Source organism: Bombus flavifrons, chromosome 11, assembly GCF_040668555.2.
Source record: "Bombus flavifrons isolate JBK064 chromosome 11, iyBomFlav1_principal, whole genome shotgun sequence".
NCBI classification, from domain to species: Eukaryota; Metazoa; Arthropoda; class Insecta; order Hymenoptera; family Apidae; genus Bombus; species Bombus flavifrons.
Window position 1 is genome coordinate 1658945 of NC_138452.1, and position 27359 is coordinate 1686303.

The 27359-nt window shown below is 38.3% G+C and overlaps 2 protein-coding genes across 7 annotated transcripts in view; one reads left to right on the forward strand and one right to left on the reverse strand.

The window, feature by feature from the left end:
* dlg1 (MAGUK family member discs large 1) overlaps positions 1-27359 on the reverse strand; it is a 539916-nt gene that overhangs the window by 482743 nt on the left and 29814 nt on the right. The window lies entirely within an intron of this gene.
* Positions 8728-14507, forward strand: LOC138184793 (facilitated trehalose transporter Tret1). The gene is made up of 7 exons (XM_069123092.1): positions 8728-8925; positions 9060-9364; positions 9450-9995; positions 10533-10975; positions 11373-11445; positions 12764-12868; positions 12990-14507. Exons 1-7 carry the CDS (start codon positions 8906-8908, stop codon positions 14309-14311), a joined length of 2814 nt encoding a protein of 937 aa, XP_068979193.1. The 5' UTR covers positions 8728-8905; the 3' UTR covers positions 14312-14507.

The following is a 27359-nucleotide window of genomic DNA, read 5'->3' on the forward strand; positions in this document are numbered from 1 at the left end:
TTTATTTCTTTTCGTAATAAATCGGACTCAAACCTTACAGACAGTGATGCAAACAATTTACATTTCCTCGGAAAGCAAATTTTGGTAACCATATGAGTATAGTATACGTGTTATCGAACGTAATGGTACGGTGACTCATCGTGCTGTTTATGATATATAGACCGGTAATTTTTTCTACGGGAGGCAAAAGCTGCATTAACCCATTAGTCGTGTCAAAGAACTTTTACGCCGATACATGTGCCGACTACGTTTAGAAAAGTTCAAACATCGAGTCAATAAAGGGACCATCGCAATTTCCGAGTATACTTCATCAAAGTATCCCAAAAGTTGTTAAATTCAAAATTTATTTTCAACGAACAATACCATTGAAATAAGTCTGGTCACGGATGAAAACCGTTTTCCACTATATTTCAATATTCACCGTAATGCGCATACACCACCGACAACTTCAAATAACTTCAAAGCAAAACCAGTTTGTCTCGCGAAAAAACCACTGAAGAAGAACAAAAATCTCCAATAAAATGACGTAACTCGATCAAAGTGTCGTAGTAAATATGCGAAAAATATTAACGCTATTGCAAGATCGAGACGTTTCTCCTGTCGCAGTATACTTTGATGTTTCGAAAACTCTTCTCGATCTTCTAAATAAATCGAGCCTGGATTCGTTATCCATTCAAAGAAACACACATCGCGATCACTGTACGTTCGTTAAATAACACATGTCACAGACAGGACGTTAGTCGGAAAGTTAGTTCGTTTTTTAGTTTGTAGAACAGCTTAAAGTGAACACGCCAATTCGAGGATCATCGAAGCAAAATATCACTTGTAACGCCGAAGAGCAAGATGTAATCACGTAAACTATCCGAGGCGATTAACACGTGAGTCAACGGCGTCGTCGACAGCATTCTTTGCGCGACATTCCGTCGGAATTTCATGGAAGCGGAGGCAACGCACATGGAACGCCCGCTCTGAGCGGCTTTAACCCGCTGACTGCCGGAGTCGCCCCTTTTCCAACCCCTTGACTCGTCCCGGACCGCCTCCCAAACCCACCTCCTTCCCTGTCCTCCTCGGTCCCGCCAACTTCATCCACGACCTCTACCTTTGCCCGTACCTTCGCGAAATCCTTTCCTCTTCCGTTCGTACGTACACACGGCCGCCGACCGTGCCAAGTGTTCGTGCACCTTTCCATTTCTCCCATTAACAACGTAGAGTCTCGGTCCACGAGGAAAGAAATTACGACTTGACAGCTATAACTTAAATATGGCGCTTGAAATAATTAGCAGATGCAGCGTTGTTGGATGATACACGCGGCAAACAAATATCGGGGATGCGAGAAATAAGGTACGTTCAACTGTTGTACTGTAAGCTACTTTATAAATATAAATATAGACGGTGTAGATGTTTAAAAAAATTTTTAGCTTTTTTAGGAGGTTCGTAAAGTGTCATTATTTCGATAAATATCTTTGTATTGTTTTATTATTTTTGGATACAAAGGTTGGCAACAAGGCATAAATGTCCCCGATTAAGATAGATCAGAGATTAACGGTAAGTAGTATTATACGATACTCGATCAGACATTAAACGGCAATGAAATTCACTCGTGTAAAAAACTCGAATCCCGTTCTTTTCTGGTTCTTCCTTTTTTCCTTTGACTACGGTTGTTACTTCGGATTTCTACGACATAATAGATAGTATTTTTACAGACTCGCCGATTCAAACACGAATAGGTAAATTTTACGGCGCCGTAACTGAAAAATCGTCGTTCTCTTTCGTCGTTGGGAAGGAGAATAGAGTCTTTTATGTTTCGAAGCTCCGCGCTATGAAATAAAACAAAAGTTTTCGCAACAACGACGGTAACTTCGTTACTAACGACGGGGAAGTCATTGTAAAAAGCAATTACAGAGACAACAAACGCTTTCGTATGACTGTATGAAAATACGACGAACTAGGGCAACTTGGTCTGCGCGGGAAAAAATTCGAGCGGAACACTTGCTAAAATTGGAAAACGCTTTATATCCAATGCTCGCATTCGCCTTAACCATTCTCGACGGTTTGATGCGATCATTGATCGAGCGCACGCGTGTAATAGGATAGAGCATCACGGAGAAGAGAAACACGACCGCTGTCTGTGTTTTCTTTCCTTCATCTCCCTCGTTCGGCACCCCCTCTTTTGCCATCTCCCTTTCTTCCGCTTCTTTTCTCGGTTTATCTTTCTCTCTCAGATGGAAAAGCGGCGCGAACAAATAATACGGGATGAAGAAAACGAGATAAAACCCCATGAAACGAAAAGGCGATGGAAGAAAGCCATCCGCGAAGCCGACATCTCCTCGCTTCAGCTTTACGTCTTCCGTTGACTGGCCTGAAGAATCCCGCTTTCACGTCGAAAGTCTTCTTAACGAGAGTAAAGAAGAAAAAGAGCTGGCACGAGATGGAGAATATCTTTCGGGTACCTAATAGCTTTTTACGCCTTATTACTTATCATTACAGCTAGCATGATGACGATCGACCTTGGAAAGAAATATGTACTAACTCGATAAGATCACGCGATTATCAATGATGCAATGGACCAACCAGCTTCAGTTCGTATTAAAGTCTTCCGGCAAATATGTCGAGACGCGAAAAATAAATATGTACCGACATATTTCGTTTAAGGAAGAGTTATGCTACAAATTAAGCGCGAGAAGCCCACAAAGATTTTAGCATTTGGGAAATTTGGTATATAACTAAATATCATAAACTAGAATTCCTCGACAATGGTATTTGCCTAAGTCTGATTAAGCTTCCTTAATCTCCTAGCCATTGCAGGGTTGATTTCAGGAGTCGCGAAACAATTCAGAGATACAATGCTAACAGAGAATACCATCTGATCGTTTTACGTGTTAAATTCAGTCTACAGTTGGCAAAAAATACACACCGAACACAGGCGACATTCGCAATGCAAACAACGCTAATCTTAGCGCATATATGGGCTCGTTCTTCGACAAATATAATAAACATGTTATACAATATTGCGGTGTAAGTCATTTCTATTTGAACTTCTATTGAATAAACTAACGACCATTCGTCGTACTGTTTCGTAGCACGAATCAATCGGAAATATTTACAACGATTTGTATTTTTAAAAATTGAAACTCCGTGTTTATTTCACATTGCCTCGTCCGTGTACGCACTTGATGCCTTTGTTTATGATAAAGTGAACAAAACTCAGCGAAATTGCGTTTCAGTTTTACGTAATTATTACTAAGCAGTCTTTCTGCTGAAAAAAGATAGAAAACAAAGAAAGGAGAAAAACAAGGACAGAGAACGTAAAAATGAACCGATTTCAACGATCACTCGACGCTCAAATTTCGATGCGAATCTCGATTCTCGAGTGGAGCAAATCGATTGCGCGTCTCTTCGAAACGTCAGATCCCTAATACGTTATGAATTTTACCCCGCTTTGCTTCTTATTATCGATCAACAGAAAAAAAGCTAGGCTTCCTGAACGTTTCACCAAATCCTGACTAAAAGAAATAAAGAAACAAAACTGTCGGTGAAAAAGGAAAAGAATCTCTTGCATCTCTAACCGAGCATAAAGTGGAAAATATCTGCAGCCGAACTATATATAAAATGGCAAAATAGAAAGAAAAAGTCTACTATTGTGTCTGACATCCCGTTATCGTATTTCGGAAAGGTCACTTGAAAATGTTTTATGAGTAAAAACAAGTTGAAAATCATTTTCAATTTAGCTCAATCGTGTTGAGATATATTTATCAGGTCTGTAAGTATGAAACCGGAATTTGCCTATAGATGGCCCCAGCTGATAATGTATTTATCACTAAACTGCGTCATTGATGCCAAAAGTCTTTGTTGACATCTCACAAACATTTTCGACTCAGAACAATACAAGTTTCATACAACAGCATAGTTTGTAATAGCGTTGAACATGTCAAATTTTGTGCCTGGAAACTACGATTTGCGGACAGCATTGATTTTCTGTTACCATTTGAAGAAAACTGCTGCAGAATCGCATCGAATGCTTGTCGAAGCTTACGGTGAGCATGCTCTTCGTAAATCACAGTGCTTTGAGTGGTTTAAAAAATTCAGAAGTGGCAATTTTGACGTAAGGAACGAAGAACGTGGAAGACCACCGAAAAAGTTTCAAGACAGCGAATTGCAAGCATTGTTGGATGAGGATGACGCTCAAACGCAACAACAACTCGATTTGAATCAAGCTTTGTGTGAAAAACGACCAGAATATCAAAAAAAGCAACACAAAGTAATTTTGCTTCATGATAATGCATCATCGCATACAGCAAAACCGGTCAAAGAAACGATTGAAGCGTTCAGTTGGGGAATACTTTCGCACGCGGCTTACTCACCAGACTTGGCTCCGTCCGATTACCATTTATTTGCATCAACGGGACACGCACTTTCTGACCAGCACTTCACTTCTTACGAAAATGTACGAAAATGGCTCGATGACTGGTTTGCCTCAAAAGAGCGACAGTTTTTTTTGGCGTGGCATCCACCAATTGCCAGACAGGTGGGGAAAATGTATAGCTAGCGATGGGCAATACTTCGAATAAAATATTTTTAATCATTTTCATACAATAAACATGTATTTTCTATACAAAAATTCCGGTTTCATATTTACATACCTTACGAAGTTCGTGACATAATAATACACGAAGTAAGTAATATCTCGAAGCGATTTCTCGTTATGCTCTTAATTTCCAACAAAATGATCCATCCGTTAATTGTAGGAAAATAATAGGGACAGCTCTTTGAATTCTATTATTCAACATCGAAACTCAGTCTTAACTCAACTACTTCGAGCGAATCCGCTTATGACTTTGATGGTAATGATGAGTGTGCCGTAATACAATTACGAATTTAATTACAAAGAACGTTAATCACACAAACTATAAGCTTCGTTTCAATAGTGCATCGGATTTAGTTTACGAAATAAATCAATTTGCCTAATTCTTTCGTTACATAAAGTACGCATAATTGCGCTTCCGGGCGAAGCTAACTAAGTAATTAGTGAAAAGCAAATGCGAAAATGTGATCAGTATTTTGTCTTTATTTTTAAATTAAGAATTTCGAAAATTTTAAATGAAAATATACACAATCGTCGCTGCTCTCCATAAGTATGTAAACACTAATCAAACGTATGCTTGATAGAAACTAAAGTGTTCCGACAGCATATGAATAAATATACAGTTATTTATCGGAACGTAGCATACGAAAGAAACTCGCATAAATGAAAATAACAATGAACGAATAAAATTCTCTTGAACGCACAAGAATAGCAAAATTTGAATAATGATTTTCATATAAATTAAATTCAGGAAAAATGGAAATGTCATAAACTACGTAACGAAATCTTCTAAATAAAATATCCTCTTAATCGAATAGTGACGCGCAAATAATAAAATAAATCCATTGCAAGAAACCTTGCAAGAATGGGTCCCTAATCAATCTGTATGTAAATTAGAAAACTAATTTTCGAGAGATTGTATTTAATCCGTCTTTCGCGGCGCGACAACGCGTTTGAGGTAATAAAGAGAAGAGAAAATAATTATCGAGCGTATTAAATGAAACTATTGTGCACATGACGTTTCCCAAATTAAGCGAGTAGAAATTTTATCTATTTCTTCCATTATCGATTGCGAGAATAAAAAGCAGCGATTTTTACACTTAATCATAGGATAATTTCACAGACGGTTTGGCACTGTCGGAATCATAAAAATTCGACCGAAATGAAACGATACACGATGTATAAGAATATCTCCTTGCCGTTGGCTCCCTTCCTAGCCATTACCTATTCCACGGCTAGGTTTTACTTTCAACCCTTTTCAACTATGGTTCAGCCCCTTCCTTTTACCTTGAGGAGTGATAGCTTTCGAAACGTTACATTATACACCAGGAACTCCTTTCGCTGGTACGCCAGTTCATCTTTGTCTCCCTTGGTTGTCGGATAAAACGCGAACGACCAGAAGGAAGTCGAAGAAGGAAAAGAAAAGGAAGAAAAACGACCAGGGCAAAGAGAAGGTTCGAGATGAAAGGGCAAGAAGAAAAGGGTAAAAAGAAAGTACAGGAAGAAGACAACGCAAAGGAGAAAGCAAGAAAAATATGGCGATAGAATAACATACACGCATGTAGGTATATATATATATATATATATATATACACACACACACGTGTACATATATGTTATATATATAATGTATTATCTACATGCGACCAGTTTTACGAGCTTTAGCCTTCCTACGCCTATATCCACGTTTTCTGACGTATTTCGTCGTCTCCTTAAAAGTAAACTATAATCTAGCCACTCGCACTCACACCCCTCGTAAGTATATCAGGGCCTTCTCTTCCTGACGGAACTAGAGACGTGAGCTGGATTTCCAAGATACCTCTGCTACGTGAGGTTTTGGCATTATAAATATTTTGCGAACTTGTCGTACCGGGGAACAAATTTCAATAATTTAAGTTAAAAGTAATCATGGTCGTTCAAATGTTACTAACTTCTAATAACTCGTCGAGTCATAAATTGCTCGGAGACTTCTAAATCGAGCAACTCTCGGGACATGTACATATCTCGTGAAAATGTGTTGTAGAGACTTGTTTATCCGATGCTTTGAGGAAAGTTCAGAAAACATCGTAAAAGACGAAAAGTGCATTTCGCAGAGACGAATACAGCGACACCGCTCTAAGAATAACCTTGCGAAATTATACGAAGCTTCCTGCGTAAAGTAAATAAAGGAAGTAGTAATCCGTGTACGACGATGGAATAGCTTTTCTCTCTGCAATAAAAGCGCATATAGATCCTTGGATCTTTGGCGAACCGTTGGGAACCATACGATCGCTCGAACTAACTTCGCAATCGACAAACAGGTTATAACTTTCTTTCCTAAATTGGCAGAACAATTGTCCTATAAAAATCCATTCGACAATTGGACGAGGAAATACACAAATTTTGATATCCTTTCATTTTAGTTTACTACGAACAAGGCAAATTTCAAGCTTGAAGCTTTTTTTCACTTTGATCCTGCGCTTTATCGATAAGCTCGCAAGTACATTCGATAATAAGCAAAACTGATCAAATTCAATTATGCGATTCCCGAGGGCAAGTAATCCAATTTGCACATCATCAAGTCACGCGGTGAAACTAGTTCGAAGAGCCAGGCATACAACCGACCACATGTATCAAATATTGAAGTTGCTAGATTGCGCTGGACTGCCCTTAGGGATACCAAATAACTGACAGACCCTGAAAACCCTTGTCGAATCGCGGTTTGTAGTTAACCCTAATCTGCATGAAGAGACATAAGACTTCGAACGTTTGAAACGTCGTTCAACTTTCAAAGGAAACCCAGAACCAAGTTGGCCTCGTCACGCTGACATCTTCTCCAGTTTACAATGTAATTTGATCTTTATCTATCATACTGCTTAGCTATCTATTCTTTTATCTATTTTTCTTTATTGTCTTTGAAAACACTAAATGACTTGTAGACAATTAGCATTTGAATCAAGTGCTAATTTACATTATTCTAGAAACTTCACATCACCTAAAACTACCATTGTTAGATTTTTTCCTTAGAATTCTAGAAGTTTGAAAATCATTATCACTCAAGGACTGGAAAATAAATTTTCCTTGCAAGTATTTCTTAGTTTCATAATTGCCAAAATACGTGCATACTACGTGTCTGCGTGATGTCATTCTAATATGCACCTTTTTAACGAATATTTCACATTCTCAGGCGCAATACTATTACAACCATTCCCAAGAATGAACAGATATTCAAATTTCATCGATATACACATTGACTTCGACCAATCCTATTGAATCTTAAAATTATAACTTAGAAAATTACATGCATTCTTCGAGTAATTGTTCCTTTACGTACAACTGAAAATTCAGAAATGATGCAAAACAAAACATTGAAATTTATCACAAAAATCAAGAGCGCAATGAATGAAGCTAATAATATCAGCATAAGAAATACGCTGTATAAAAACCGTTCTTTTCGCAGGAACATGCTAAAAGCTTGCAAGCTGGCACAAAAATGAAAACGTCAATTTAATAAAAGTTGAAAATATTTATTTCTATTCGTTTATTTCGTTCATTAAACTCAAGCAAATTCCAGTGTGTATTTTAATTATGCTTCTCGCCAGTCATCGTGCAATTTGGAAAATTGATTAACGCGTGACCATAAATATTTCGTTTCGTGTAATAGCACGTTGAACCGTATTTCGATCCAATCTTCATTTCTATTAAAGTCATGAAGAACCTCATTTTCATGCCAAAATCGATATTAGCAGCGGAATAACACGTATGAAAACATAATTCGTTGTTAATTAGAGCGGTTCTCAGTGGTTAAAGTTTTCTGTTTTAACTTTTTGTCGTGGGAAAAGGCTGAAAGTACACGTACATGAATCGAAGCTGAATCATTGAAAACTTAGCAGTGTTTCTCTCGATAAACAACAACCATCCGTCCATAATTGCTTCCATAACGATGCTCGAAATTGTTAGAGAGCCAGATTCTATTCACATTGCACATAGTACAACGTTGTGCAATCAGTAGGTTGCGGTATACGATATTTGAGGCAGTCCAAAAATTCGATTGAAATATTGCACGCGAATACACGCAGTTTCCGTATCGCTGATAGCGAAAGCTTCATGACGAATCATGTCTCACTGCTAAGATACCGAGCGCCAGATATTTACGAGAGGCGGCGATCCGAAAGAGAATGCGAACTGAGAAAACAGGAAAATATAAATCAATTAGAAGAACGAATTCGCGGCAGTGACGAATCGGTGCGGCGGAGAGCCGTCAGAAGTATTCTTGCGCTTTATCTCGCTCAACGCATCCATGAAACTGAAGGCAATAGAGGCTTTCCTCCGTGTGTGGCCACAATGGGCCACCTGTCTGACAGGTTAGTCGACAGTTCTACATTTCTGTGTACGTTGCATTATCCTTGTGTTATTTTAGTTAGACACAGATATCGATGTTACAAAAATATTATGTGATCGTCGCACGTTTCGCGTGAATTCATACAACATCAATTAGGGATTTCATCATAGTGGCTCTAATGGCTATCAGTATTGGACTAACGATCGGTTGGACGTCCCCTTTCCTCGCACGCTTGACCATGGAAGACTCGGAAATACCTATAACGGATGAAGAAGGATCATGGATCGTTTCTTTGTTACCATTTGGACGTTTATTCGGTGCCATCGGCGGTTCCGTCACTATGGAGTATTACGGCAGCAAAAGATCTCTGTTAATGTCTGGAATTCCTATTATAATAAGTTGGATTTGCATAATATTTGCCAACTCGGCATTTTGGCTTTACGTATTTAGAGTTAGCGCAGGTAATTTTTATTCTACGTTTGTGGTAGATCGCACATGTATCTTGTCACTTCAAGTACATACAATTATTAGAAGATATTTTTTTAGGTATCTCTTTCGGCATGTATTATAGCTGCTTCGCCTTTTACATAGGCGAAATAGCATCAGCCAACATCCGTGGTGCACTGGTCAGCACAATAGTAAATGGGATGCCATTTGGAACGTTGATCGGCAACATAATGGGCAGTCATGTGTCGATGATGTGTTTTGGACTTGTAAGTCTAGTTTTGACCATCTGCTTCATGACGGTCTTCCCGTTGCTACCACAATCGCCTCACTATTATGTGCGGCAGAATAATGCGATCGAGGCGAAGAAAACGATCCAATGGTATCACCGAAAATCAAACGTGAACGTCGAGTTGGAAATAATCGAGGACTTCGTACAATCTTCCAAATCAACCAACTTCCGCGACAAAATCAATCAGGTTATGGAAAGGAAAAATAGGCGCGCGTTCTATATGATTATATTGTTGTTCATTTTCATGCAACTCAGTGGGTTAAACACCGTGACATACTATATGGAAATAATCATCAGAAGCGCGAAAGTGACGTCGCTGGAGCCGGCGACCGTCGTGATCATCTCCACTGGAATTGGTACATTTTACGCAAAGAGGATAATTTCTATGCATATATGTTTCAAGATAGAATAGCGTTTCTTTTTATTCCGATATAATCCGTGAATTTTCAAAATAGTCCAGTTCTCATTTTAAAACTATGTTTACCCTGGATGTGTATTCTGATGGGTATGATACCTTACATTTTCCATCTTGTACAAGTAGCTTTAAAATTTATTACGTTGCCAACCATTATTATACATTATACATACCGCTCTATATTATATTAAAATGCTTCTTTTTAGTCATAAAACGATATTTAGATAAAAAATTTAATGAAAATGTACTTTTTAGCTTCTTCTGCTACGTTTTACATGTATATGTAAATTCATTTCGGTCTTTAAATGTTTCATTCGTCAGAGCGACAGCTCGCCAGAGCACGCATCCACTGTTGCCATAATTTAAGACGTCGAAGGAAAAGGACGAAACTTTCTTTTTGTTCCCCGGTTTATTTCTCCTCTTCTATTCTATTTCGAGGATTTTCGAATCGGTACAGGATACGATATTCGCATTCCAGGTATAGTGATCGGCTGGATCAGCGTATATCTGATCGATCGGTGCGGGAGAAAGGTTCTCATTGCGGTGTCATGCGGCTGCGTAATCATCGCGATGGTGCTTCTGGGATTACACTTTCTGCTACTGGAGCAGAATTTTGAACCAAAAAGTCTGGAATGGCTGCCGATCCTAGCGATGATACTCTTCATGATGATGTCCATCGGTCTGATACCGGTTCCGAGCACCATACTCAGCGAGCTTTTCCCAGACGATTTAAAGAGCATCGCCGGATTCACTGCCAGCATCACGTCCGCGTTATTCGCGTTCATCTGTAGTAGAACCTACCAACCGCTCATCGATCTCATGTCCGAAAAATACGTATTCTGGATGTACGCGATAGCCATGACCGTCTGCTTGGTATATTCGATCACCGAAATGCCAGAGACCAAGGGGAAGACCTTGCAGGTAATTTTTAACTGATTCACAACGTTCACGATCTTATCAGATTATTGCAAATATTCTGTCGACGATGTGATATTTGTAAAGGGGAATTTTATGTCTTTGAAGAAACACTGTTTTAAATATTGTACAGTATATTCGATTTTATTAATTTATTATTTATCCAGGCTCGAAGATAGATTATATATTTGAAGCGGCGTATGAGATGATTCAGTAGATATTCATCAAAAATTTGCTAATTCGATTCTAATAGAAAAGATGTCAAGTTGGCTCGCGAGAGTGTGGGTAATGACAGAATGATGTAGTAGTCTGTTCCTGTTGTACAAACAGTGAACGAATCAGTCATTGTTCAGTTTCCCGTTGACGTGGTATTAAATAATCGATATCGATATAATGTTGACAGGAAATACAGGACATGCTAGGTAGCGAGAGTAAAAAAGGAGGAAGCAGTTCGCAAATAACAAGGACGGTACGATAACAGATTGTATTGGAATAAAGTGTGAAGTAAAGGTGATCTCAATAAAAATAAATGATATTTCTAGAAACGAATATTTTAATTACTCTTATCATATACCTTTATCACATATACTGAAAATGAAAGAAATATATAGTGTTGATTATTATATAAAATAATCAGTCATATATACGGAGATTTCGATTTCTCCATTACTCAGCGAATTGTACGTAATTACACGTATCTTATCTTATCACGAAAAGCCACTAAACAACAGTATTTGGCAAATAACCACCAGAGAACTTAATCAGGCAATGACGTGAAGAATTATTAAGGAATTTTACAATTAAATTCCTACAATATATGCACAAAAAAGATATATTAGACAACTGATATTATTACTTTCATTTGCATCATAAGGGATCGTTAAATTCAAAATCAAAGCTGAAGACCTGTAAACTATACTTAAAACTCCAGGGTGTATTTTATTTCGATCGTTTGAGTCTGTAAACATATTATGTGAACAAAAAGAATTTAAAATAAATATCAAACAGTACGTTTGTTCAACTATGTATTTATCTTGCAACTATATGGATAAAAGAAAAGCTCTTGGTAATCTCGCAATTCATGTAAAAATAAAATATTAGCTCAAATCAAACATAGCTCAGCTCGTTAGCTAATTAAGCTATGGAATTGTATGCGTGTCAGACAAATGATATTACTGATAAAAATGATTACACTTTCATTATACGCAACAGGGATCATACATTCCCACTTTACAAGTAGCAGAGATTCGTATATAAAGAAGAGCCAGAAGAATATTTGTATTTTCTGCAATGAAATATTTGTATTAATAACATTACTGTTGTTATTAATATTACTAAGCATATATCACACGAGATTAAATAAAAAAGCAGTCTTGAAACGATCTCTGTCGTCTCATAGAATTGTAAATTACGTCAGTTTCCAATTATCAGACATATTCATTACATTATTTTGACATATGCTGATATTACAATCTTCCTGTTTAAACAGAGCAATTTCTATAACAGTATGGAGACAGGGCAAACAACTACAAAGTATAATTTATGATATTCGTTAGTAAAACGTGTTATTACCGTAGAAGTGATTGCTTTCATTCGAGCAAGACCCCCCATTCTACCCCCCACGTCTTTTGTTTCTCGTGAAAAACTAAAAAATGGCTTCGTAGTGTTTACGTGGAAATCTCAGTCCTGAACGTATGATAGGATACAATAATGCACGCATGCGTGATGTTATCTGCATTTATGTAATCTGTTTCACTATTTTCAAAGCTATATAATTTTGATGTAAGTAATACATCTACCAGCTGCTCCTTACCTTCGGAGGACTCATCATGACCGAGGCAAGAAGTGAGAAATTAAAGAAAAAAGTATTCTGGCCGCAATGGGTCGCTGGTTGCGGAGGTATTAACTAATCACCAATTAACTTTTCGAAATGCATATTGCGCAGTAATATTAACAATTTTGCAGTGGCCGCGTAACATCCAGATAAAAGGAGAATCATAATTTTGAATTTTTCTTACAGTCTGGTTGTTGATAACGGAACTGGGATTAGTGGGAGGATGGTCGTCTCCGTACATCGACTACTTAACTTCTGCAGAATCTACATTTCCGGTGACACTATCGGAAATATCGTGGGTGGTGTCGTTATTCAATCTGGGAAGATTTTTCGGTGCTATCGGAGGCGCTCTATGCGTCAACTACGTCGGCAGCAAGACAACAATTACGATCAGTACTGTACCCATCTCGCTTGGTTGGCTGTTCATTATCTTGGCTAACAGCGTGGAGTGGTTATACGTCTCGAGATTTTGCAGTGGCATCAGCCTAGGGATAACCTACAGCTGCTATTCTATATATCTAGGGGAAATAGCGGATCCTAGCATCCGAGGAGCATTGATGGCACTAGGCACGAGCGGCGTAGCGACAGGAAACTTTATAATGAGTGTTATGGGAGCGTATTTGTCGATGACTGTATCAGCCACGATAGCCTTAGTTTTTTGCCTTTTGCTAATGATTCTTTTCATCTGGCTGCCAGAATCCCCTCATCATTTGATTAAGAAAAGCTTGGACGAGAAAGCAAAGTCATCGATTCAATGGTACCATAGAGACTACGACGTAGAATCGGAATTCATGGACTTACGAAAGTTTGTTGAAAACGTCAGTAACCAAACGTTAACAGACTCTCTCAGGGAGTTAAAAATTGTTCATTTCCGTAAGTCGATTATTATTGTTACGGTTCTTACCGCGTACGCTCAATTGAGCGGAATCAATAACATTTCGTTTTACATGGAGTCGATCTTCACGTCCGCAAAAGTTAGCGTGATGGACCCAGCGCAAGTGGTGATAATAGTGATGGCATGTGGTATCATTGGATCTTGTTTATCAATGCTTTTAATGGACAGACTTGGGAGGAGAATTCTTATGGTCATATCGTGCACTGGAATCACGTTATCTTTAAGTCTGTTAACGGTCGAGTTTCAATTGTTAGATTTTGGTTTTGATTCAAAAACAGTGGAAGGATTAGCGATTTCCGGAATGATAGCTTTCTACATAACAGTTTTCTCGGGTGTTACTCTCCTACCACCAACGATGCTTGGCGAACTCTTTCCTCCTCATCTAAAGTGCGTCGCAGCATTTATTATCAGCAGCACAGCCGCCGTTGTCTCTTTCATCTCAACCGTCACTTACATGCCGCTACTTAATTTTCTGAACGAACGATATTTGTTTCTATTTTATGGCCTGTTAGAGGCTACGGCTATACCATTTACCTTGATCTGTGTACCTGAGACGAAAGGAATGTCCTTGCAAGAAATTCAGGATCAACTGACGGGGAAGAGTAAAGCTTGAAGTATATCTAGTGTTAATAAGACTAATCTCTCTCGTGAGCAAAGTACGGAACAATTTATAATCTCTAATTGAGTTATTATATAAACGTATAAGTATTTTACAAGGGCGTAAATACGAATACTGTAAATATCAAAATTCGAATACTCGCTTTAAATGTAGATAATTACTTTTTTAAATAAACGTAATATGGATTGTGTTATTAATGTGTTATGAAACTGAAATTATTACTTCGTAACTAGAGACTGTACACGGAATACGCTTTCTCGAAGATTGTCTCTCAGTTCAACAGATATTTCATTGGAACCGATGAAAGCGCATCTCAAGGAATTTTCTAGTGCATCCAGAAACGACGGACGAACGTTGGATAATAGAAGAAAAGGTCGCGATGCCTGTTGTTCTTTTGCTTGCCATTCTTCCTTTAACCGAGAAACGATGTAGCTATTTCTCTTTGGGGCGGACACACGCCGCCGTAACGTCGACGATGGAACTCGGCCAGTTTCATATTTTACAAGACGATATTTCAGCCGTGCTGGCTACGCCAACAATGTTAAAGGTGACACGGTCCCATGGTGGCATTGCTGAAAATTGGACACTGCCTTATCTCGCCCGGGTCATTGCACGATGACTGTTCTTGATATCCTTATAAACATCAGGGCATCGATACAAATTTACGATGCGACTTTTCTTTACTATTAAATGATACGAGCGTGTATTACAAAGAAGCTCTGATAATAAATATCATTAGCACCAAAAACTGTCACCGATTTCGCAAGCTATCTCGCTTTTACAAACATTGCGAATAACACGAGAACTATATTCCGCAATAAAAGAAACATAAGAAGAGACAATTACAATAAAAAAATTATTTATCATAGCGTATTAACGATACAAGGTAGAACGTATAAAATTACGTTATGTTATATTTCCGTGATGACGAACCGAACATCAACGCGGCGAATTAATTACTTAAACGTAACTGTTATTTCATAATAAATGTTTCACGTATCGCGCACACATCCGCTGTTGCTCCGGGCGTATGTGACCAGTTATCATTTTAAATTGATTACCGTGCAACCCAATTGCGTTTCGAGAGTTGCGTGAACGAATAATTCTTTGATCCATCCAGGGTGGAATAATGGTCACGGAACCGACTTTGCCCTCTGACATGCGCCAACGCTGTTAAGTTATAGCATTTAGCCCGATTCAGATTTACGATAAGCCGATTTCCGAAAAGAATATCCTGCAGAATAAAAGATTATAGGAATTATTGTAATTAATATCATGTCCATATCGAGAAAATGTATCAAGCTTTTAACAGCACCTCTACAGTTATCTGTCCGCTTCATGAAATATTCATAAATATTCACTTTTTGCTTTGGTTGCTATTGCGCGAATATTCTTTCCCCAGTTTTCTTACTCTCTTTTCCTTTCTCTTTATTTCCCTTTTTATTTCTTTTAGTCGTAATGATCGTTACAGTTTAGTGGATGTAAAAAAAGCAAAAAAGGTACATCGTAAACGGGGCGATTATCGCTCGAAACTAAAGTGGAATATTCAGGAGAATAGAAGCTGAATGTTCAATGTTGAATACGTTGAACCGGAAATAAAGTGTCAGTTTGCTGATTTGATAACTCTCGATTCTATTCGATTATATTCGCCAAAGTTGTACACTAGATCGAGCTCGGTAAGCAGAAAAACTTCGTTATAATCGTTTAAATAGTAATAAGCTTTAGCGAATATATGTAGCTGGATATTAATAATATTCTTTAAGAATTTAACGAACGAATTAATATAAGAATCGTGTTTAAGACAACTTTTAGAAATTTCCTTAATATAGTCCGCTCACTTAATATTTCAGATGTAGTACAATTTAAATGCAAAATCGATCGTAACGAGCCAGAAAACTACAAGAAGAACTAACGCAATTAAATAACTGCATTTTTTCGTTTTATTGTAGAAAATAGGATGATACCACTTTAAAGCTTTCTCGGGAACAAACAAGATAGTTTATCGTCACGCGGATATAAACGCTTCTCTCAACAGAGCCCCGGAAATTGTACGCTTTAAAGCAAGCATTGTACATCACTGGCTTTCTTCAAGTTCTATACGATTGGTGGTTTCGAAACCGACGGGTCATACATTCACATTTAACCTGTCCATATGTATTAAAAGTGTTATTAGAATTGTTCATTTTAAAACAATATCTTTAAATTTGTAAGTTCCCCCGTTAGATTTTATTCGAAAAGAGGCGAAATTACTTCGTTCTATATTTCCACGCTTATGCCAATTATAGAGAAATTTTCATACTATATAATGTATTGAGCATGTAATAGCTATTCGAACACTAACTCAATCGTTCTCCTATATGCAGGTCGTCTCTATGTTCAGAACTCCTAATCGCTTTAAAGCTGTCTACAACTAAACCGAGTCAATTATCCTGTCAACTCCCTGCTCTGAATCCTCTTACCTAATACCAATTACAGCGCTACATTTGGTAATACCGTACGAAGTAATTATTTCTAAACTTTCGAATTCGTAAAATATTCAAAAATTTCCCGATTTAACTTTAGATTAATTTCTAAAGTCAGTGAGACAAATTTCATCATTTCATAAATGAAGTTTGCGAACCTGTTCGCTTCGATTACAGCCCGACCATTCGAAATCGATGAAAAAGCATACTTTCGGTTGCTGTGCCAGAAACGAAACGATAGGACCATTTATTTCATTCGCTAGACATGGCACAGTAGTTTAATTTACCTCGACAGGAGTCTTGGGGCGAGATACAACACAAAAGCACGCACAGGCTAACGACGGAAATTATTATCGTTTCGCTATAGTCGAACGTAAATAAATTTACTCAATTATATTGTTTAATCTTAATTGTAGACGACATTATGGTACGCTGGAACTGCAACGAAGCAATCAAATTTCAAAAAACATTATAAGATATATCAGCACGATTCTTTGTATTAACATAATAAATCCACTATAAGACATTCTGCATATCATCATTATCTCGTTAATTAGGGCCTCTACAATTTAAGCATATATATACTTAAGTTGTATATATTGTTATATATATATAACTTAATTAATTAACTTTCGAATAAATTATTTCAATCAAATAGATTTTTGTCATTATCTGTAGAGTTCTGAATATTTATGTAAGATCTTGGAAATTATCATATTGTCTAACATAGCAATTACAATAACCATTGCATCAATTACAAACTAATTTTACGGATTAATTTCTTCAGTTCAATTTGAAAACCACGCTCGTGTTCCGAAGAAATACGATTACTTTTTCTAGAAAATTAAACATGGGTAGGATTTCTCGAGACTTCGAATTTTATCAGAACACGGGGAAGAGGCGCAAAGAAAAATCATGCATACAAGCTGCAATAATGGAATGCCTCCAACTTTCGGTCAATAAAGGAGTTCTGAAGACAATTTTGCAATGCAATAACCCTTCGCGCCGTGGCAATCGACAAAGTTTTCCCCGAAGCCTTGCCTCCTCCACGTTCGCGTACCCACCCGACAATCTTAAAATTCAACGAACCTCGAGGAGGATCGTTTTTCAGCCAGACAGAGGATACCTGTCCCTGATTTTTGCCTCGCCGAACCGTTTCGTACAGGACCAAGTTTGATCGGCCATAAAAAAACAAGAAATCCCGGGCCATTGGCACTCGCGATTGGAATCGCTTCTGTTCTATTCGCTTGGCAAGCTGCGACAAGCTACGGCAAGCGCATGTCGCGTCACGTGGAACGTGAGAACATGGCCTGCGAACGTGCGAACGCGGCCAACGAATTTTGATTTTTATCCCGGATCCTCATTCAAATGCCGCACTTGTGCGTCGCGTCGCGTCACATCGCACGTCAACGTCTTCTTATTTGCACGTGAGAATGCCCGCATTATCCAGGCACAGAAAAATAACGAAGAGTATTCAAGAACAAAGAAAAAGATGGAAGGCGATATCGATCCCAGCCCGGTTTAAGAGAAATCGAATTTCGAATCGAAATAATTTTTTACCGTTGTCTCAAACTTCGTCCTCCTGCATAATGTCCTTTCTCCTTTCTTCGTTTGTGAAGTCGAATATTATATCGCAGAGATACCAAGAAAGAAGTTTGCCTAATAAACTTCTCCGAACAGTCAGCGAGTGGAGCGCGATGAATCTAGGAAGATATCTAGTGAAAAGAGGTTTGGGAAGGGAGTTTCAAAGAACAGGATGATAACGCGAGAAAGTAGCGGTCGTACTCTGTCTCCCTGGCGGATTCATTGAAATATTTAAACAAAAGGAATCAGTGGACCATCGCGACGCGCCGGGACGTTCTAGCGACGGTGAAGTTCGATGCACCGCATCGACCCGACAAAATGTAGGCTAGTAGTATGTCACGAAAACGCAGGAATTGGTTGGTCGCCAAGTCGCGGATAGTCAATGGAACGAAGATAGGAAGGGGAACGAACCGCTAGGTCTGTAACCTAAATTCTCTCGTAGCGCCGACTTCCAGCGATCGCTTTGAAGCAACCTATACAGCTTCCGTTGGATCAATGATACTTGTGGTTAACTGTACACAATGTTGCATTGCGATAGACCATGCCTCTGGTACGTGGTATCATAATACTCTTCGTGGCAGCTCGCGACTGTTTTACGTTTTGAACAATCGAAACCAAAAAACATTCATACAGAAACTCAGTTGCAAAACATACATCCAACAAAACCCACGAATTAATCCAAATAACGCGATCGAGCGCAAAGTCGAGCCAGTTTCTCGTTGCGCACAGAGTAGGACGAAAAATTCAAATACCTTTTGTTTTCACCGATAAAGTATATCGAGCGAAAACCACTGTCGATCGCACCGTGAATGTCGTACTTCGGAGATTTATTTGTGCGAATCGTTGGATTACTTTGTGTCGACAAGCTAAACGGCCAGCTTTGTCTTTTTCGTTGTTAATCATGTTATAATCCCCTTATATCATTCTATAATTTGTCGATTTAATAAATATGTTTAATATATTTTGCGTATTTCAATTGTGCAACTCGTACAATATGAATTTTTTTCGCATCGTTTCCACCCGTGTAATATGAAATTCTTTGTTATCGAAGCTCGATGAATATGTTTAATAATTTTTATGATAAAATAAAAATAACGAGTGACTGCTTTAAAAAATTGCGAGGAAGCAGCGCAGATGCGTGCACGGTGGTCTTCGCCCGAATATTTATCCGAATGAAATAAAGTTGCAGGAAGCAAATAGAACCGAGCATTCGCAAGAGATTGCTTGCGAGATAATAGCCATAACAGTCTTGCGTCTCGATGTCTTCCTTCAGGTATATCGACATCACTTTCCAGTCTTCTATTTTTTCTTGCGTTTTTCTGATCCAGTTTTCCACGTTGTTTTCGTAAACTATATCATCCGCATAAATTAGGAAGAGCATCTTACAGTGGCTCGTAACTTCGTTTAATCTTCAGCCAACTATTTAAACGATTAGAAGAAGAGGAATAAATTATCCTCCTTCAAAGAATTTCCATACCATCAATACTTTATCGACCAGGCATTTTTAACGCGAATAATGATTTGTTAGCAGCAGCTTTTTAAGGTAGCGGAGAGAAAAAATTAATCATGTTTTTTACATCGCTGTATTTTTTCAAATGAATTGAAATATTGGTATAAAAACCTGAAAACATATTGAAGAGCTTCTAATTGCTGTTACTGCGTTGTTTATTTAACGTTATTTGAAGTATATTTTAAGTTTTTACATCGTAATGTAATTATTTCATATTGGTACAGTCAATATGAAATGCGATCGGAATGCTTCATCGTTGCCGCGTTGAAACAAATAAAAAGCAATAAAGTAAAAGCAAGTAATAAGTTCCCCTACATAAAAGAATAAAAAACAAATGGATATATTCTCTTACTTGCATTGTGTATTTTTACCTGCATTACGTATGTTATGTAATTTTAAAAAATGAGCAGGTGCAAGAAATGAGATAACATTTGGAAAAGGCCGAACAAATCGCCCGTTAGTCTCGATATGTCCATCCCGTGGCCTGTATACTTCGCAGGCTACATATATGATTACCCTAGCGGAAAGTGGTCGAAGAACATGTTACAGGGCCTATGAGGATATTCCTTTAACTCTCGTAACTTTTCTCCCTCTTTTGCCTTTTAGACTTTCTCCTCGCGTGCATCGTCTATACCGTGAAAGATGAAATATGCCCGAACCCTCTGGAGATTCCTACGTCAAACTCGATCGCGAAAATCCTTCGCCCTACATCATCGAAAGCTGTTTGAACAGACAAATTCTAAACCATGAAAATTCGAAACTCGATTCGCTTAATTACTCATCCTGCGAACTTCTACTTTGCAACCTTCAGCGTTGACTGTTTTTCAATTTTCATGGGAAACATCGCGAGCGGTGCGCGCTATTGCTACTTTTTCGACAAAATTTTTTACTGGAAAGCAGAAACCACGCGCTTTGAAAATACAGATGAAGGTCAGCCTGTCCTTTTTTTCTTCCTTTTTCCTATAATTTGCAATTTTTATGCAATCGACACCGCTTGAAATGCTGATACAAATTGACAAAATCGAACTTCGGAAATTCGTGTAAACAAGATATAAACATGTTCCTATAATTTGTTAATAGGATTTATCTTTACACGTGATCGTGTACACAGCGGAATAAGTTAGCCAGATACAAAATGATAATAATTAAAGGTATTGTACGCTTAAACGTTATCTATATAATCATCAATAGAGATTGATTACGCAGCGACTACACACCGTAGATCTGTACAGATTGAATATTAATCGACTGTGTACTATCATTGCGATCTATGAATATGCATAACATACCCACGAATAATACAATTATATTTGCTACACTATGTAACTGTCCAAGTGTCTTTTCAAATATGAGAATGGCTTTTATATTTTATTTTTCTAAATATCGAATACATAGCAGTACAGCGGTAATGCATTAAACAGTGGTTACGATCGATCGACGTAATAGCAAAGGGTTCAAAAACACAACAAATGTCAGGTAAAGCACTAACCTGTCAGCCATTGCCCGAGCCATGCCCACCGAGAATAATTACGGTGCATTTGCAATTGGGAATCAAGGGAAACAAATGCCGCTGACTGTTGAAGAGGTCATTAAATGAACAATAACTTTTGCAGTGATACGATCGATGAATAAAGTATCTATAATAATCGCAGATGAAGAAGATAGTATTACAACGAAGGCTTCACGGGCTTCTAATTTGATATTCCGTAAACGAATGCCCAGTATTTTCTTTGCTTCTTTCAATGAACCATCGAAGAAAAATTATGTTTCCCATTCATACATTTCGAAAATGAAAGTGTTCAACTGTTTACTCGTACCTACTGTTAACAAAAATTCAGTATCCGTGGAACAAACTCGGATATTTTCGTTTGACAAAGACACAAATTTCAGTATTTTGAAGAACAGAAAAGATTTCATCTATTGCTTCAAGAAAAAGAATACTTGCAAAAAAATAAATAAAATTTGAAAACACGTATGCGAGGAAAATTTAGTCAACTGTTGATATCTGAGCAAAGGAAACTTTTCAATACTGATCCTCCCTTCCTTCCGCGCTACCTAGAATTTAATTTCTTCAGTTTGCAGGGAAGAGCTATCAGAGAATGAAGAGTTACAGAGCTTGCGAAATAAGCTTGGCAGATCGCCGTAACGTTACTCGAAAATGACGCAGATCACAAAAAAAGAAAAGACTGGACCAGGCTGATACGACGGCGAAAAAGAAAGGTTTGGCGACTTTACCGAGCTCTGAACCGATGAGAGCAGCGTCGTTCTCTGCTGGATGCAGGCTGAAGAGACTCCACGGTTTGCCACTTGCACCTCGAGAGCTTTGCTTGTCTCTAGAACTCTCGAGCACTCGTTTAACAGACGGTAATTCTACGGTAATACAATGTCTTTTAGTCCCGTTTGCGGACAGTGTTGCTCGCTACGGGGAAAACAATACGCTAAAAGGTACCAAGATTCTCAGTAAGAATTTTGTTCGATAAATTTCTCGCGTCCCTGCTTTGCAATTATTTGTTACTGTAAAAATGAAAAAAAAATTAATTAAGGCAAGAATTCGTTTCGTTCAAGCAAAACTGCACCGGTAAAAAATTGTTCGTTACATAAGCAAGTACGAATTATATAAATAACATATGTATTTCAAAGAGAAATCTCAATAGAACTGCGGATGGTCGTGTTTCGACGGCGTCTGTGGATTTGAGAAACACGTTTAACTTTCGGCCTGGCTATGAAATCACTCGAAGCCCTTGGGCCAAGAGTCTACTCAACTCTATACACCAAACGCGGCCACTCCGTATCCAGATTTCAGAAAGAGCACATATCATAACCCGAAATGCGTTGGTATCTTCTCGCGTCGTGGTTTCACGTCATTCACCTCTTTCAACATCTATATTTATAACTGGATCCTATATCTAGAATTATTCATCTTCCACGTATTTATTTACGACTGTTACCGCAGTTACGCTCTTCGCTCACGAAATTCCAGCATCCAATTTAAAAATTCTTAGAAACGTTCGATAATCCTCTTCGATGCGCTTAGTTACTCTCGTTTCTCGAACTTCGCTTTCAGAAGTTTTTCTACGACCACGTTTAAATGTTTTCAGCGCGGTTGCCCCTTCTTATCATTGAAAGCCCCTTCCCGCTGGTATATATCGACGTTCGTAGATCTCTATAGTCCCTGCATTAAAAGATAGCGATAAGTCTGGAAGATTAAATTTATAAGAACCTACTATCATAATTCGCCAGCCGGCCAACGAAAAATGGTTCGCTATAAATTAACCCTCGAATTTCCATCGAGTTCGGTTCAACGAGGAAATATACTTGGCCCTAAATCTCGCGCAAGCACATTTTTAAAACGCTTAATTTAATCCCGTGAACAATCTCACGGATCGTTCCTCAATCTGGGGTGTTTGGAGAGCTTTTAAAGCAGTACACGTACGACCTGTCGACTGCTTTGTGCCGATTACGATTTATTAACTACGTTCGTCAACAACTGCGCGGATTACGTCGAACGGTAACAAAGCAGCCTTTGAACGTACTGCTTTTATGCTTCAAACGCGAAAACACAACCATGAAAATTTAATGGGAAAGGAAGTACGAAGATGTATAAATTGAATCTCGACTATCTGGACGAATATAAAGTTGGAAAAGCTAATTGTAAGAGCACTTCATTGAATACAGCTGTGATAATCATCGTAAAATTATTGGAATCGCCGTAAACGTAGCTAACCTATTATCTGATAATTGTTGCTATAATATAATCGTTTGTATTTTATTCTACATCAAACATCATTAGCTATAAGATTATATAATAAATTACGCAATAAGCTTACCGCGTGCACGTTAGTTTTATAATGCTGGAAAAGATCGTTTGAAACATGAATAACGTGCAAATGCTATTACAATGATACGTCGGACAGAAGAACGAGCAGTATGAGAATAAAACACGAATAATAAAATAGACAACATCGAAAAAAAATAGGATAGAAAAGAAACTTTGTAAAAAAAACGTGACTGATTTACTTTAGTTTATCCGGTAACTAGGAGACGTCTTTGACCATCCCTGGAACCCCTGTGAGTTTCAGCTTGCAAACTTATTTATCTCTTTGCGGAGATCTTGCCGAATCTTTCCCCAGAGAGAATTTAGATAAGTGCGCTAAAACGAATTTGCGAGATACTTGTGGATGCGGCTCCTGTTAAATTTTGTTCGACGTTCCCTAAGAAATTTCGACCTTCTAAACGAGCACTTTCAAGTAGAAACGTTGGAGATTCTCTATGCGTCAAAGTAAATTAATTCAGATTTGTTTGAATCCGACTTTTACGGAACGATTAGCTAAAGAGCGGCGAGAAACGTTTTGAAGTAGAAACGCCCTTGTTAGTCAGACGTCCAAGTAGAACACTGTATGTAGTTTACTCATATCCAGCGAAACTATACAATGTTCCTAATACATTTCTGATAATGGCACCACTGTAACTGAGATATAGCCAAATTATACAGAGTCGTAATTACGAACTGACTCTAATTGATCGGTTTTCTGTGGGTAACTTAAAAAATGTCCGACAAGAAACGAATGGCATTGTCATTATTATTGCGGCTGCTCGAACGAGGAAGGCTTCACATCTTTCGAACGAGTTCCGAATGCGCGGTAAAAGCGGCATTGAATTTCAAGGATTCTCGTGCCTTAATCGTCGCCGGAGACTGCTCTTCATCACGGTATCGCCTAAAATGGTTTCCTACGCCTCATGCGCCTACCGCGTTTACATGTGATTTCGCAAATGCGTCGTTCGAACGCATTTGGAACGATAAGGAGAGGCAGAGATAGATTCGACGTGCTTTCCAAGTCTCCGATTTCATTGAAAAATTTAATCTACCTTAATGGAGTGCACCCATTATCACTGAATAAAAGGGCGATGATAACAGTAAAGTTAAATCCCATTATTAAAGATACCTAACGGCGAACAGACCAAGGTATCACTACAAGCTTATCGAACAGAATCGTAGCGTGTTCCAAGTTAATGCGCAAACTGGTTCGGGACAATTTTACAGAACACACTCCGCTCGAGAACCGTCGATAATACGTCAGGATAATTAACGACTTACGCTCGACGTCGATGGAACAACGTTTAATCTCGATTTTCTCAAATCTTCTCCGTGACTCGGCAAAAGCATTCGTATCTCGATGAACCTCGCCAGGAATCCGCTCGTTTACTAAAAAGATCAGTTCGCTGATTATTTGGAGAAGAACTGTACCGAGAGTTGCCGTGAAAACGGGTGGAAAGGCTCGCGGCAACGAAAATAAAAGTAAAACCGAATACATTTTTTCGCACATTTGTACGTCCGCGCGTGAAAAATTTCCCGTTATTCTCGACGCTAACTTCTAAAAAACGTCAACATGAATTTTTTATAAACCTAGGAAATTCGTATGCTTCACGCGCGACTTTCCAGCAAGAAAATTCTCTTGACATCACAGGGAAACGTCGAACAAAGTGGTATCTTAAGTTTCGTTACACGTGTGGCTACCTAGAGACGTTTTCCTCCTCCTGACTACCGGAAAAATTACAAAGTTTTGTGGACCTACCAGACCAAACGACGCCCAACTTTCATATTGATTTGATCATTGGTAACAATCCATTATACTCTGATCGAATGCTCGACTCGAATACCAATATAGCGAATAGCTCGAATTTTTTCAAAGTATAATTTCTTCCTAGTTAAAGTGAAACGAACCGAACCAAACAAATTGCTACATATATACATACGCGACACTCTTTACTATAGAAAAGGAAACGCCAATTTTATAATGCAACCAAATGGAATATTCAATAACGATGTGAAAAACGTAAAATATTTGCAAGATAACGAGAATTTTTGACATAAATCGCAAGTTAAATTTGTACAGGATATGTAGCTTAAGTTAGATTGTCCCAAGAGTTTCTTTTGTTTTATAAGGAAATAATAGATGCTCGACATCTTTCGTTTTACATTATTTTATTGAATTATGTATGATTCATTATGTATGTTCCAACAGAACAAAATGGATCATACATAATTCAATAAAATAATATAAAACAAACAATGTTGTGCATCTACTATTTCCTTATAAAACGAATGAAACTTTTACGACCATCTAATATTTCAATATTTGCACGACAAAGTTAAATATCTTTTAGGCAATGTTTTAAAAATTAAAATGTTTTCATTCGTAATAATAGCTACATATTTTAAGTTACGTGTATATCTTATTTAAATGTATTCGTGTATTTTAGCCACAGATGACGACACAAGATGACGAGAAAATTTTACGCTTAATGAACAGAGCACGCCGTAAAACGTAGACAGGCTATAACGTAGAAACGAATACTGAGTGATGCTGAGACTGCACTCTAGATTTTTAACGATCGACGTCTCTTTCAACTTTTTCAGTAGTTTTTCTTTTCTCGTTTCACTTTCTAATTCCCTAATTCGATCAAATCCCGTCAAATTTTGCTCAAAGGCAAAAAGCTCGATAAATCGACATCTCGTCGATGAAGCTTCCAATTCGATTATCTACAGACAATTTCTTTCTTGCAGTTGTCGCATGTTTCTTAAAAAACACCAATTTCACTCGATTAACGTCGTATTACGATAAAATCTTATTTTTATACGCGTTCACCTGTTTTCGGCGCTACCACTATCAGAAATTCGAAATATCGTGAAAATAATATCTCTCCGGCACTCGTTTATATTTCACTCGCGCAGATTCTTCCCGAATTATTTCTCCCGAATGCTCTGAATATTTCAACGTTTCCAGAACCACTTTTCGCCCGATACCGATATCGTTTCTTCCCCAAGCAACCCCTTACTCGAAGTTTTCTCCTTCTTTCTCGATTTCGTGAAAACTCTGCACCTCGAAGAATTCCAAAAGATAAGATCGTTTCGGTCGACGCCTCCATGGTCAAATTTCCACTCGAAAAATCCGAGCGCCAACTTCGTTCCCAACTCGTCCCATTATATTCGTACGTCGCGCCACACTTTACCTGATTATCTTCAACCGTTCTTCCACATTGCTTTCTCCGTCCTTTTTTATCGACTTCTGCTCGCCACTCCTGTGCTATGCACTCGTGCTCGACTTTACCCCCTTTTCCCGTGCACATCACAAATCTCTCTTTGCGCCAGGAAAGCTCGGGAAAGCAGTGTCTTTATCCGGAAAGGTACGTCCAAATCCTTTCGCCGTTGTACTCGTGTCGCCATTTCCAGGTAGCTTACCTTCGCTATTTCGGTCAGCAGTTGAGGTTGTCGAAATCTTTGAATGAAACCCTCGAAAGACGGACTCAAGGCCCGCCGCTAAAGCTGCCGTCCCTCTTCATCGATCCACAGACTCGGAACTCCAGATTAGGTAGAAGTATCTACCTCAAGAGATTCCATAGAAGAGGTGAAATACGCCGAAGGGAGAAAGGAATAGATCGCGTGAAACGAGATACTCCGAAACGGGAACGAGACTAGGGGATTGGG

Coding starts and splice junctions, on each gene's coding strand:
- LOC138184793 (XM_069123092.1), top strand. CDS start 8,906: ATGGGCCACCTGTCTGACAG. Junction 11,446..12,763: donor AATAACAAGGACGGTACGAT/AACAGATTGTAT, acceptor GTAAGTAATACA/TCTACCAGCTGCTCCTTACC. Junction 12,869..12,989: donor ATGGGTCGCTGGTTGCGGAG/GTATTAACTAAT, acceptor TTTTTCTTACAG/TCTGGTTGTTGATAACGGAA.